We start from the raw sequence: 13,508 nt of genomic DNA on the forward strand, positions 1-13,508 counted from the left end.
CGGCGGGCTTGAGTGAGCGGAGGCCGGAGGCCTAGAGTGAGCGGCAGCGGGCGGGTTAGAGTGAGGAAGGCCGGCGGCTTGAGTGAGCAGAGGCGGACGGGCTTGAGAACAGCGCGGCCGGCGGTCTTGCGGCAACCACATGTGACGACCCCGGGCTGGACTCCGCTTCGTCCACGGTGAAAGCGCTCAGAATTCTGAGAAAACAATCAGAATTGCAAGATGTTAACTCGGAATTCTGAGAGAAAAAAGACAGAATTGTGAGATGTTAACTCAGAATTCAGAGAAAAAAGTCAGAATTTAGATGTTATTTCAGAATTAAGAGGAAAAATGTCAGAATTGCAATATGTTCGCTCAGAATTCCAAGGGAAAAAATCAGAATCGCAAGATGTTAACTCAGAATTCTGAGAAAAAAAACATAATTGTGAAAAATCAGAATTGCGAGATGTTAAAGGGGTCATATGATGTTGCTAAAAAGAACATTATTTTGTGTATTTGGTGTAATGAAATGTGTTTATGCGATTTAAGGTTCAAAAAACACATTATTTTCCACATACTGTACATTATTGTTTCTCCTCTATTCCTTGGGCGGCGTTATGCAAATCTTCCGAGATCGTGATGTAGGTATGTGGGGGCGTGTTAGAACGAGCCGTTTTAGGTAGGCGTGGTTGACTCTTAACTTTTATAAAGAATATCTCTTTGGATTTGAGACTTTAGTCTTTGCAACTTTACAGATCTTCTTTATGCACCAAGAGCTTGTAACACTCCAAAGAGAAAGGAAAAATTGAAATCGCATCATATGACCCCTTTAACTCAGGATTCCAAGAAGTCTTTTCTTTTTTCTTAGAAAAAAGTCAAAATTGTGAGATGTTAACTCAGAATTAAGAGGAAAAATGTCAGAATTGCAAATATGTTAGCTCAGAATTCCAAGAAGTCCAAATCACGAGATGTTAACTCAGAATACCGAGAAAAAAAGTCAGAATCACGAGATGTTAGCTCAGAATTCTAAAAAAAAGTAGTGAGAATTGCAAGATGTTAACTCAGAATTCCAAGAAGTCCAAATTGCAAGATGTTAATTCAAAATGGCAAGATGTTAGCTCAGAATTCAGAGAAAAAAGACAGAATTGTGAGATGTTAACTCAGAATTCCAAGAAGTCCAAATCGCAAGATGTTCGGACTCAGAATTCCGAGAAAAAAGTCAGAATTTAGATGTTATTTCAGAATTCTGACAAAAACGTCAAAATTGTGAGATGTTAACTCAGAATTCTGAGGGAAAAAAAGCCTTAATTGCAGTGTTAACTCAGTATTAAGGGGGAAAAAATCAAAATTGCAAAGAAAAACATCCGAATTGCAAGATGTTAACTCAGAATTTTTATATTTCTATTCCATGCGACAATAAGCTTCCATAGGAAGAGATGTACTCATGAAAAAACGCACCTGTGCTGTCCAACCTCGATAGTAAATTTTCATTTGGATTAAAAGTATAGGCATGCTAGACGGTTTGACGGGGTCAAAGCTTTAAACACGGCATTATGGGATTGATTTTTTTTTGTTTTTGATGGAGAGAAGGGGGCGTATTCCACTGCGTTAAAAGCTTAATGGCACTCCCCAGACAAGCCTCAAACAAGGGTAATGTAGACAGAATTAAATGACTCTGTCTAATTAATTAGAAGAGCGGAGGCTGGTAAGAAACAGCAGTGGCTTCTCATTAGACCGAGTTTGCGAGTCTCTGGAGAGTGCTGGTTTGGAATATTATCCGGTGCGAGCGGCATTTCCCAGCAGGCTCTGGTTGCTGACACATGAACGCACTCAACCGCCCGTTGTTAGCGTGGTTGCTGTGTTTCTGCATTGTGTTCCCTCAAAAAAACACAAGAGGAGAGGATCACAGAATAATTAAACACACCCACTTTGAAGTCTGTTTTCTCTCCTCGGGATGTGATTCTTTTTCAGGATTTGTTGTTGTTGTCACTCTGACCCAGAACTTAATGGACGCGGCGCACGCCTGTTAAAGCGTGTAACGCCTACAGTGTGAGCATCAAACAGCAACTCAGCAAATATCTTGTATATCTCGCCTTCCCTCTGTATCTGGGATAATCTCTTATCTGATAACAAGGTCTAGTCAAACTGTGAATCATTTGGACTAGAGCTTTTCAACCAAGTCTGATTAATTTGATTCATTCAAGCTGTTATTTGATTCTTTTGGTGAATCAGTTGCTAATATAAGCAGATGTAATTCAACTTCAGTAAATTCTCCCACAACGCAGCCTACATAGTCAGTCCTTCGTATCATTCACTCTCACTCACTCATTGCTTTATTCCTGTCAGTCATGTCACAGTGTCAGTTGTGTACTGCAGCACTGCGCTTGTTACATATTAGAGCAGAGTTTTTATGTGTGCTTCTGTCTCTCTCTCTGCTCTTCCTCTTGCATGGCTGTGTCTGTGTCTTTGAAGTCTAGTGTCTGCTTTAATGAGTGTGTACTTCAGACTTGTTCAGCCCAAACAGCACTAGGTCTGCTGTCCTGAGGCCACTCCGCTCTCTCTTTCACCATCCCTCCTTTCCTTTCCTTTTCTTTTCTTTTCTTTTCTTTTCTTTTCTTTCCTTTCCTTTCCTTTCCTTTCCTTTACTTTTTTCTCTTTATTTTTTTGGCCAATTCTTGTTTTTCTGTTATTATTCTCATTCCTTACTTCCTTCTACCTTTCTTTTTCCTTTCCTTTTCTTTTCTTTTCTTTCCTTTTCTTTCCTTTCCTTTTTTCTCTTTATTTTTTTTGGCCAATTCTTGTTTTTCTGTTATTATTCTCTCATTCCTTTCTTCCTTCTACCTTTCTTTTTCCTTCCCTTACTTGTTCTTTCTTTCTTTCTATTGTCTTTTTTCCTTACTTAAGATGCTCATTTCACTATTCCTTCCTTCCTTCCTTTCTATCTTTTTCTTTCTTGCTTCCTTTTTTTAAAATTACGCCTATATGCTTCCTTCCTTGTTTCTTTCTTTTATTCTTCTCTTCCTTCTTTCTGTCCTTCTTCCTTCTGTCCTTCCTTCCCTTTTTCGTTCTTTGCTTCCATTTACTTTGTTTTCCTTCCTTCCTTCTTTTTTATTAATTTTCTTTGTATTTCTCTTTTATTTTTTCCTTTGTTCTTTCCTTGTTTCTTTCTTTCATTTACTTTCATCTTTCTTTCTTTCTTTCCTTCCTTCCATCCTTGATTTGTTTCGTTTTCTTTCTTGCTTCCTTTTTTTATTTAGGCCTACATATCCTTCCTTTCTTGTTTTTTTCTTTTATTCTAACCTTCTTTTCTTTTTTCCTTCTTTCCTTCCTTCCTTCGATCATTCCTTCCTTATGTCTTTCTTTCGTTCTTTCTTTCTTTATTTCACTTCTGACTTTCCTTCCTTGTTTGTTTCTTCTGTCCTTACTTTCTCCCTGTTTCTTTCTTTCTTTCTTTTTCTTCCTTCCTTCCTTCATTACTTTTCTCCTTATTTCTCACTTTTATTTCTTCCTTCCTTTCTTCCTTCCTTCCTGCATTACTATTCTCTTTATTTCTGACTTTTTTTCCTTCCTTCCCTGTACTTCTGTTTCTTTCTTTCTTTTTTCATTTACTTATATCTTCCCTTTCTTGTTTCTTTCTTTTATTCTTTTCTTCCTTCCTTCTATCCTTCCTTTCATTTCCTTCCTTCCTCTCGCTGTCAGTCACACTCTTTCTCGAGTTTGAATTTTAAAATGCTGACACACCAAACAAGCGCCTCTGCGACTGCCTGACGCAACAAGCCCCCCGAGTAAAGCAAGCTATCAGCGCACAGAGAATAGGCAGTCTGACATAGACACCCTCAATAGCTCCAAGGTGCTTCCAGCCCATTTACCCGGCAGAGCAACAGAGATAAAGCACAAGAGAGGCTGAAAATCAGGTCGCCGGACAGAGCAGGGGCAATAATACTTCCGTCCATCAGCAGGCCAGACCAGTAAGGCTCTGTGTGTATGTGTGTGTGTTCATAGGCTTTTCAAGTGAGCCCTGCCAGAGTTTCTGAAGCGGTTATGGAGGCATCAAAGACAAGCGCCGCGGTGAGTCACTGTCTGCCTTTTACAATCTATGTACTGGATGTGTGCAAGACAGCGTTTCAGGCCATAGACGGGGCGTGCGGGACGTGCAGGTGGACAGGGTCAGGCTGTATCACATATGCATGAATAGCCAACAACACAAAACAAGAGAACATAAAGGCTCTGTTCTCGCTTTTGTATGCCGATGTTGTTGTTCCCATCGTTCCTGCTTTTCAGTCCGCTCTGGCTTCTTTTTTGTTTCCTCTCATGTCATTAAAATCAGCTGTTCATCTCAGCGCCGTGTTCATGTCTTCGCTTCATCACTTCGTACAGCTGCTCATGTAGCATGGTGGGGTGGCTCTCTTTGAGTTGTCGCTGCGATTTCCCTCTTTATCTTTCCAACTTGTGTTGTAGTGAAGCATGTGCTACTCTTTTAACTAATTACACAGTTCTCCGCCTCTCACCATTGTGATTCAACACCAATGAAATTCAACACCCTCATAAATCCTTTGTATGTAGTGTTAAACTCCATTACTCTATGATATGGGACAGTACCTCATCTTCCCTTTTTCATGAGCTAAACAAACACAAGCGGTCTCACAGTGACCCAAACTCACCAGTTCTGACCTCAAACCTCTTATTAAACTTTAATTGCTACAAACCTGTTTCTACAAAGTGTGCACTAGAGCTCATGAATTAGGACACCCTACCCCCAGTGTGAAAGTCTCAGCCCAGCGCACACAGTTTCTCGTTAGTGACGATTAGTGGTTGTGATGTGGAACTAATTTGCTGTTAGTTGCTTGTTTTGAATCTAATCCGTCTTTGTGGGATCTCTGTGGACTCTGTATCATTTATCCATGCGCACCTACACTAACATTATCATCCGCACAGTGTTTTTCCTTAATTCGTGAAAAAGACAGATCGGGAGCATTGGGGAAAAGAATCTGCTGCCCTCGAAAAACAGTTTTAATCCCTTGAAAGCAGATGTATTATGAGATACAGTTTTCAGTTCCAAATATAGAAGCCTGTTTTCAAGCACTGCATTTTGGAAGTGGATGTGTATTTATTTTAAAGGGATAGTTCATCCAAAAATTACATTTGTCATTTATTCATCTTCACATTGTTCAAAACCTGTTTGCTGTTGTTTTTAATAATTTTAATGGCGTAAAATTCATATATTCTAATTGAGTTGTACACTATTATTACAATTGAAAAATGTTGTTTTCTGTTTCAGTATATTTTTAAATGTAATTGTGATTCCATTACTCCAGTCTTCAGTATCACATGATCCTTCAGAAATCAATATGCTGATTTGGTGCCCCAAAAATTCTATATTGTTACTTTTTATCAATTTAATGCCTTCTTGCTGAGTAAAAGTATGGTTTATTTATTTATTTATTTTATGGTATATCTCATATCTTGATGGAATAAATGGAAAAGCTTGACAGAAAGAGTGATTCATTTCATTCTGTCTAAATGCCATGTATCTGCCATTCCAACAGCAAACCTTGGGGAATAACTTAACCAATCTGGTGAAGAGGAACAGTGAGCTGGAGAACCAGATGGCCAAACTCATCCAGATTTGTCAACAGGTGGAGGTGAGTCCAGGCAAATTTATCATTATATATCACCATCATCATCATACTCCCTCACTTGTTATTTTCCATAAATTAATTAGTTTGCAGTTTATTTTTAGTGACAAATGGTTTGTTGCCCTTTTGAGCTACAAATGCTTGTCAGAGGTTCAAGGCTGCTGCAGGGATGCAATTACAAAATGTGAAGAATAATGTATATATATGAGATTTCAAATTTGTATATGATTGTTGCAGTTATATAGATGTATGTATGAATGTTTTATGTAATTGTGTGTCTGTTTTCCTCAAGTACCAATGAATGTTTTGTTTTAATTCACAGTCCAGTGTGTCTGTATAGGCAGCTTTTGCATGGCTTGTATTGACTTGAGTTCTGCATTGACGTTCATTTTCTGCTGAGGCTAGAATAGCCTCCAAGAGTGTATCAATATGAATGCAGATTGGTAAATGCTTTTCTTGTGAATAAAAGAGAATAGCACTATAGATACACTCATTCAGTAAAATGCACTCATGATCAGTATAAGAGAAAGAACCTTAAATAGGCATCATAGTAGGTGTCTGAATCATAAAGTTTTCCTACTACACAGTTTAATAGAGTTGCTCGTACAAGCAGAAAATTATTTAGTTGTATTTTATACAACTAAAGGGGTTCTCCTATTTATTAATATTTCACTGTGGTTTATCATTAAATGTGACTTTTATGCAGTTGCAGGAAAAAGTATTACCTGGATTCCTGTATATATTTTATCTAAACAGAAACACACAATCTGCTCAAGCATGTATTATACACACAATGATAGATTTACATGAAAAGTGGGAAATGTATGTGAATCCCTGAGGTAATATCTTAGCTAAAGCTTATGTAGAATCTAATTATTGAGGCAAGATTGGAAGTGCTGATCAGGGTAAAAAAACATTGAGATTGCTATTCACTAGACGTATTGCCTGAGGTGAAACATACCTTGAACAAAAGAGATGTCTGAATGCTGAAGATTAAGAATTGTTGACTTAAAGCAGAAATATCTCCACATGTTACTCATCAGTCCACAGTGAGAGAAATTGTAAATAAATGGAGAAAGTTCAGCAGTGAATGCTCAGTGATGTCAAGAAGACTCATAGAGTGTCAGCTTAAAACTTGCAAAAATATACATACAGTAAGTTTCAGGGTTGTTATTAAATTGCATGCCTTTTCCCTATAATTCTGTGAAAGTTTACATGGTTTGCACAATAATGACATGAAAACACATCATTTGTTATTTAAGTAAAGTGTTTTTCCATTGTTTAATTGTTAATTGTTTGACAAATTTTTTCAGAAATCGATGATAAATCACAGCGTTTACACACTTTTTCCCTACAAGATTAACATATATTACGTATATCAATCTGTATCTATCTATCTATCTATCTATCTATATATATATCTATATATATATATACAGTATATACATAGAATCTTTTTAAAGAATATTTTTTAAATTACAACAATCAAAATAAAAACATGATGCAAAAAATGTGAAATATTATACCTGTTTACCTGCATGTCATGTGACCATGTGAATAGTATGTAATTACAAGTACTTAATTTTTGGAACCTGATTACGTAATCCAGATTACATGTGATCGGTTACTAGCACTATATATATATATATATATATATATATACAGTGGGTACGGAAAGTATTCAGGGAAAAAAAATTAACTTAAATGATTTTAGCAAATGGCTGCAATATAACAAAGAGTGAAAAATTTAAGGGGGTCTGAATACTTTCCGTACCCACTGTATATGTTTGTATATATTCATTCTTTGTAACTTTCTATTCATCAAAAAAATAATGAAAAATGAATATTCACTGATCGCAAAAAATTTAACAGCACGACTGTTTTCAGTATTAATAATAATGAAATTATTATATTATATTATTATATTATTAAAAATAATAATGTGTCTTGAGGAGCAAATCAGCATATTAGAATAATTTCTAAAAAAAAATGTGATACTGAAGACTGTAGTAATGATGCTGAAAATTCAGCTTTGCCATCATAGGAATTAATTCCACTTGAAAATATATTAAAATTGGAAAACACTTATTTTAAATTGTAATAATATATTACAATATTACAGAATTTACTATATTATTGGGCAAAAAAATACAGCCTTGGTGAGCATTTTAATTATTGTTACCACCATGATGTTACATGTTCATATATTTGCAGCCACAGCTTGGTAGTGATGTGACATATTTATGCACACATGATAAACAGTCCTTTTGAAAGTCAATTAGTACCCTTTATCTTTAAATCAGAGCTTATTAAAGGCACGACAAACAAGGCACCAGGGATATATTTAGGCCTTTACTTGATGTCACCTTGAACATCGGCTGAGCGAGTTACTCCAAATATGACTCAAGATCAGCACTAAGACATCAGGCACAAGGGAAATTCATATGCGAGCGTCCTTTTTAATGACTCTGTCAGGATGGTTGTCCTTGCTGTTTGAGAAAAGAAAGCAGGTGACAAGGCATTGTTACTTCATTAGCTGAATCAGTCTTGTTGAACCCCAAGGGGACTGCATGCGTAGCACGTCTCTAACCTCAGCTGAACCGCACATAAAAAACTTCTGCATACCACCGGCTGCTTTGAGCACTTGAAGAATGTAGCTCACACCTCAGCTGAGAGAGTTGGAGGCCATACATTTTAAAGCATTTAAAAACAGCTTTCTGCAGTAAATCCCCAGCTGCATATAATATATTGAGTCGAACACTCTCAAGGTGATTTAAAATGGTTAAACCTATCCGAAATAAATAAAGTATTAACTGCATCCCATGGCGTTTTCTCCTTAATTATTAAAATCTAGATCAATTATTCAAGACTGACTGTTGTAAGAATGTTCACCAAACAGCTTGTCAGTCATCAGAAGAACGTCTTCTTTGTGACCAGGCCCTCTGTGTCATGTTTATTGGAAAGCCACAGTTAATTATTGAGGACCAAATGAATAAGTAAGCCAGATTTCAGGGACACTGCAAATTAAATGTCTTGGAGATGAAATGCTGAATGTTTGACCCAAAATCCCTCAGCTGTGAACTTTGGTCCTCCTTAAAGCTGGCAAGAACAGGAAATGTGCATCAGTTTTGATCCTCAAGCAGCCAGTTAAATTATAGTATGTTGCTTTTCATACTTGTAATCATGATAAAGTGCATTTATGTGCTTAAAGGAAGGTTGCAGGTTCAGTATAAGTTCAGATCTGTCATCCCTGTAAAATGGTGATTTAAACAACTTTACAACTCAACTTGTGAACATTTTGTAATAGAATGGATTAAGTAAATGAGATAAAAATACACCTTTCACATTTCTAATTAAGAGATTAGAGCCAAAAAATTAGGAGTTTAAACAAACATTAAAATTGTTATTTATTGACTTATTCCAGACCTCCAAACCTGCATGACTTTCTGTCTTCAGTGTAATGGCATATTTTATTTTATTTGCTCTGTTCTGTTTAATTCCTTGACTCTGGAGAACACTGAGATGGTAAAACTTGTGTAAAACTCATATTTATTAATATTCTCTTTCCTCCATACTATATATGGGTATGACCCATTAAGATGTCAGTCAGCGAGTGCATCATCTGGAACGCATTACTTTCTATTTTAAGGGTCACATCTGTAAATATCTGAAAAACGTCTCAAAGCAGATTCACACGCTCTGTTGTGAAACATCTGCAATATCATTCTAGCATTCAACAATGAATGAATGCAATGTATTGCAGATGCAAACTCTTAACAAATGACGTCTTCCAGATGAAAACACAAATCAAATAGACCCTTCGGCATTCGTGCAGCATCAGAGGAACATCTGCAGAGATGTTTACAGGGGTCTTTGTAAGCATTACGTGAAAAATAGTGTCCATGGCAAGGTTTTCGATGGACTCCATTAGACAAAAGTGTCCCTGCTAACAGTGAACAGTGAAGGAAATGTCCTGAGAGAGTCTGTGTATAAATAACTCACGAGTGATGCTGTCAAGGGACCAAAGGTGTCTGGGGAACTTTGCACTTTCAGTTGGGAATTTCCATTTTTACCTTTGGTGATTTTAAGCCTGGATTCCATCACTTCCTTCTTTGACATTCCAGGTTCCCTCTCTGGGCCGCTGTGGGTTATTAGCCCTGCGGTGCAAAGGGCCGCTTTGTTGTGTTGCTGTTCCACCGAGTAGACATGTGTGCAGCAGTGTGGTGAGGGCCGCCACGCTGTGATGCATATGCCTCTCCCTCATCCATTTTTAACAGGGCCACTTGGACTCTTCAGCGATGAGGCAGGCCCCATAGGAGCGTCTTGTACAGCCGTGCACTTAGAGCACTCAGACCTGCCCCATCTGTCAGCATACGGGCAAGATGCACATTAATCAGAGCTGCCACAAAAACAGACCTCTGCTCAGTAGCATCTGTTCAACAGCACTTAGATTGTTTATGTACCCAAAGTGAACCGCTGGAGCTCATTAACGTCCTTTTTATGGTGGCCAGTGTCTTTCCCGCCCTGTGGATTAACAGATTAAAGATGTGGCAATATGAAGAGATAAAGGTCAGGAACTGATGAGCCTTGTCAATAATGAGTCTCGCGCAGTCATTACATGCAGCGCACACGAGCATCTGGGCTTAATCCGAAAAATAAATTGCTGAAGTGTGTGCAGACATTTTTGAGTCTTTTTTTATTAAATGTGCAAAAAAGTATTTTTTTTCCTCAGAGCCTATGCTGGTGGAATAAGACATGGCAAAAACATCATTATTTTGACTTGTTTTCTTAGTGTCTAACACAGTTTTGCTTCTTAAGTAAATGTATCTTGGTGTAAGGATCTTGAGATATTTTTACAGGAAAAAAGACAAAAAGTAGTGTTGATTTTTACTTCTGGGTTTTTAAAATTTTTATATTTTGGTTATTTTTTATTTTAACTTGGATGCGATTAAGCGCGATTAATCGTTTGACAGTACTAATATATATATATATATATACTAGGGCTGCAACAACTAATCGATAACATCGATTATTATCGATAATGAAAATAATCGACAACGATTCTCATTATCGATTAGTCGGGTCTGCCCACGGTGCACGTCCAACTCCAGCCGGTCACGTCAAATTACAGCACTGAATAGCGCATTACGGACAAAATGCATCTAAAAATAGTGGAGGAAACAGAATGAGATGCTGCGGGAGAAGTACGTGATCCAAGCTGCCCAAAACTTAAGAATTCTTTATTTTAAGCTTTAACCTAACGCATTAGCGTATGGCGTAGGCTATAGGCTTGCCCTGTCCTGCGCTTTGACAGATGCATGTTCGTCCTCAGCGCAAAAACTTTCAGTTCACGGTCATATCCTTATCTGTAAATGTAACAAATTCACGCGAACACTTCCACTTTTGCAAAAAAGTCCGTTCTGATAGTAAATCTTTACTGAATGAGCGCTGGCACGGCGGGCGCGTGGACGCGCGTCAGACAGACGGAACAACACAGTAGAGACGAGACAACGAAGTTAATAATACTCAGCGCAAAAACATTAATTGTGCTGAAATATCTGTTGTTGATATATAAAAGGTATAAATAAGGTTTTTAAATGAGGTTTAAAAGTCAACATGTAGTGCACGTATTTTATGAGAGTAGGAACTGTAAAGGGATACAGCGTGTAATTCTGAATATAAATATCAGATGCTTCATAGTCGCCTTTTACAGGATAAAGAAATGACATGTGATCAAAGTGGACGCGTGTTCCTGCAGAACATTACTCTTGGCAGAATGTGGAAGTGTTTTTTGTCAAAAAAAGAAAGAAATGAGAAGATCTGATTAATCGATTAATCGGAAAAATAATCGGTCAACTAATCGATTATCAAAATAATCGTTAGTTGCAGCCCTAATATATACCTATTTTTATTGCATCGTTAGAATGTTCAATATTCATCCAACAGAGATGACATTGTTGTAATATTTGTATACTAAAATTGTCTTTGTTTTTCTTTTTTACGTCTATTTATCCTTCAGTATATTGTATTACAATCCATTTGATCATCTTTAGCTTTCTTTGTCCATATTTGGAAATATTACTTTTTGAACTATCATAATACTTCAATGCTATTCTTTTGCTGCATTTCAAGCACTGGTTTTCCTTTAGGAATGCATGTCTAGTTTATTATGTGGCCTACAGTGCACAACGTCGCAAAGACACTAAGTTACATTGCTAAATTGTCCCCATGGAGCAATCTAGAAACTGCATCTCCATTGCTTCACTTTTATGCATTGCAAATGCAGTTTTGAATACCCTGACTTGCTCCTTTGAGACTATTTTGCAACCTTACATTTTGCCACTTAACAACTACTTAACATTTCAGTTACCAGCCTTAACCACGATATAAAGTTTTTAATGAAATCTGTGTTAAACTCCTTTAAAGATTCAGCATTAGTGTTTGTAAGGGAGTTCAGACTAAATCACCTGTTAATTTTTTTCTATTTCAGTACAGAATCCCAATCCACAATGACGCAGGATTGTTGTAGATCTTTTCTGAGTGTCCAATAAACATTAATCCAATCCAAGACAGTCTAAATGCGTAGACAAAACGTCTGTGCACAGCAGCACACTTTAAAGGTGTCAGCATGAATCTGCCAGGCGAGTCAGCCTTCAGGGTCTTTGCTGACTTACAGCAGGCCGGTAGGGTGCGGGCGCCACAGTAAAGTGGGGTCACACATCACATTCATACCAACCTCAGAAGAGTCCTTTATAGTCCCAAGAAAAGCTACGGGAATGTATTTAATCCCTGGTGGAAGGATGATGTGTTAAGAGGTCTGATAAGGAACATATCAATAGCAGGAGTTGTCCATCACTGCACTCGTCCACTGAGCCAGAGCGCTCTGAGATGGTGGCGAAGAGAGAGAGTTTGCTTTGCTTCAGACTAACCATATGTGTCCGCTGGCTCGTTTTTATTCTACTCTCTAGGGTAGCTGAGTGGTTGGATTTTTTGCATTTTTGCATTTTATTTTCTTAATATAACGATGACTACACCATAAAATGGTTGTAGTTTTAACTGTAAATAACTGTGAAAATGCTACAGTTAATTGGTTAACAATAAGTTATCTTATTCTATATGGAACGAAAAACTGAAATAGATCTAATTTCATGTTATTTTACAGTAAAATACTATTAAATATACAGTTTTTGGAAGTGAAACAGAACAAGTCATCTCCTCATTTACAGTGAAAAATTGTAAATTGTCATTCCCAGAATTCTCTGTGACAACAGTTGACAGTTTTTCATGACTTAAGTTTTTTCTCTTCTCAGTTATATAAAACCTGGATTTATTTTGCATCTTATGCTGTTAAATTAATGTTTATTGCATTATTTCAGTGTCATGTGCGTTACCATGATGGTGTTTTGTATTAGTGTATTTGTTAGTATTTACCTCAGCTCATGAAAAAGCTACTTGTGTGATGAACTTTGATTCATCATGTGGCTTTCTCTTTACTACCTGTATTTTTAACACTAGAACCACCAGAGGTCGCTGTATACCTAAAAGCACCGAATTTACCCCGTGGCGGTTCTAGTGTTAAAGGAACAGTTCACCCAAAAATGAAAATTTGCTGAAATTTACTCACCCGAGGCTCAGGACATCCAAGATGTCAATGAGTTTGTTTGTTCATCAGAACAGATTTGGAGAAATGTAGCATTTCATCACTTGCTCACCAGTGGATCCTCTGCAGTGAATGGGTGCCATCAGAAAGAGAGTCCAAACAGCTGATAAAAACATCACAAAAAAACACAAGAAAGATTCAGTAAATTCTCATTTTTGGATGACCTACTCATTTAAGGTGGTTGTCAATATATTATACAGGTAAAAAAAAAATATATATATATATATATATATATA

At 37.1% G+C, this 13,508-nt stretch overlaps 1 protein-coding gene across 2 annotated transcripts in view; it reads left to right on the forward strand.

Annotated features, from left to right (window-relative positions):
* Positions 1-13,508, forward strand: part of LOC107707205 (probable E3 ubiquitin-protein ligase MID2) — a 60,303-nt gene that overhangs the window by 18,542 nt on the left and 28,253 nt on the right. Inside the window, exons 2-3 of one of the 2 annotated variants that reach the window (XM_016511138.1) lie at positions 3,979-4,044; positions 5,523-5,618. In XM_016511138.1, coding sequence (XP_016366624.1) covers positions 3,979-4,044; positions 5,523-5,618 — 162 coding nt within the window. The remainder of the gene's footprint in view (positions 1-3,978; positions 4,045-5,522; positions 5,619-13,508) is intronic. The other variant, XM_016511139.1, reaches the window with a different exon arrangement.

The sequence above is a fragment of the Sinocyclocheilus rhinocerous genome, unplaced genomic scaffold (genome assembly GCF_001515625.1).
Source record: "Sinocyclocheilus rhinocerous isolate Xijiao unplaced genomic scaffold, SAMN03320098_v1.1 scaffold174, whole genome shotgun sequence".
Taxonomy (NCBI): Eukaryota; Metazoa; Chordata; class Actinopteri; order Cypriniformes; family Cyprinidae; genus Sinocyclocheilus; species Sinocyclocheilus rhinocerous.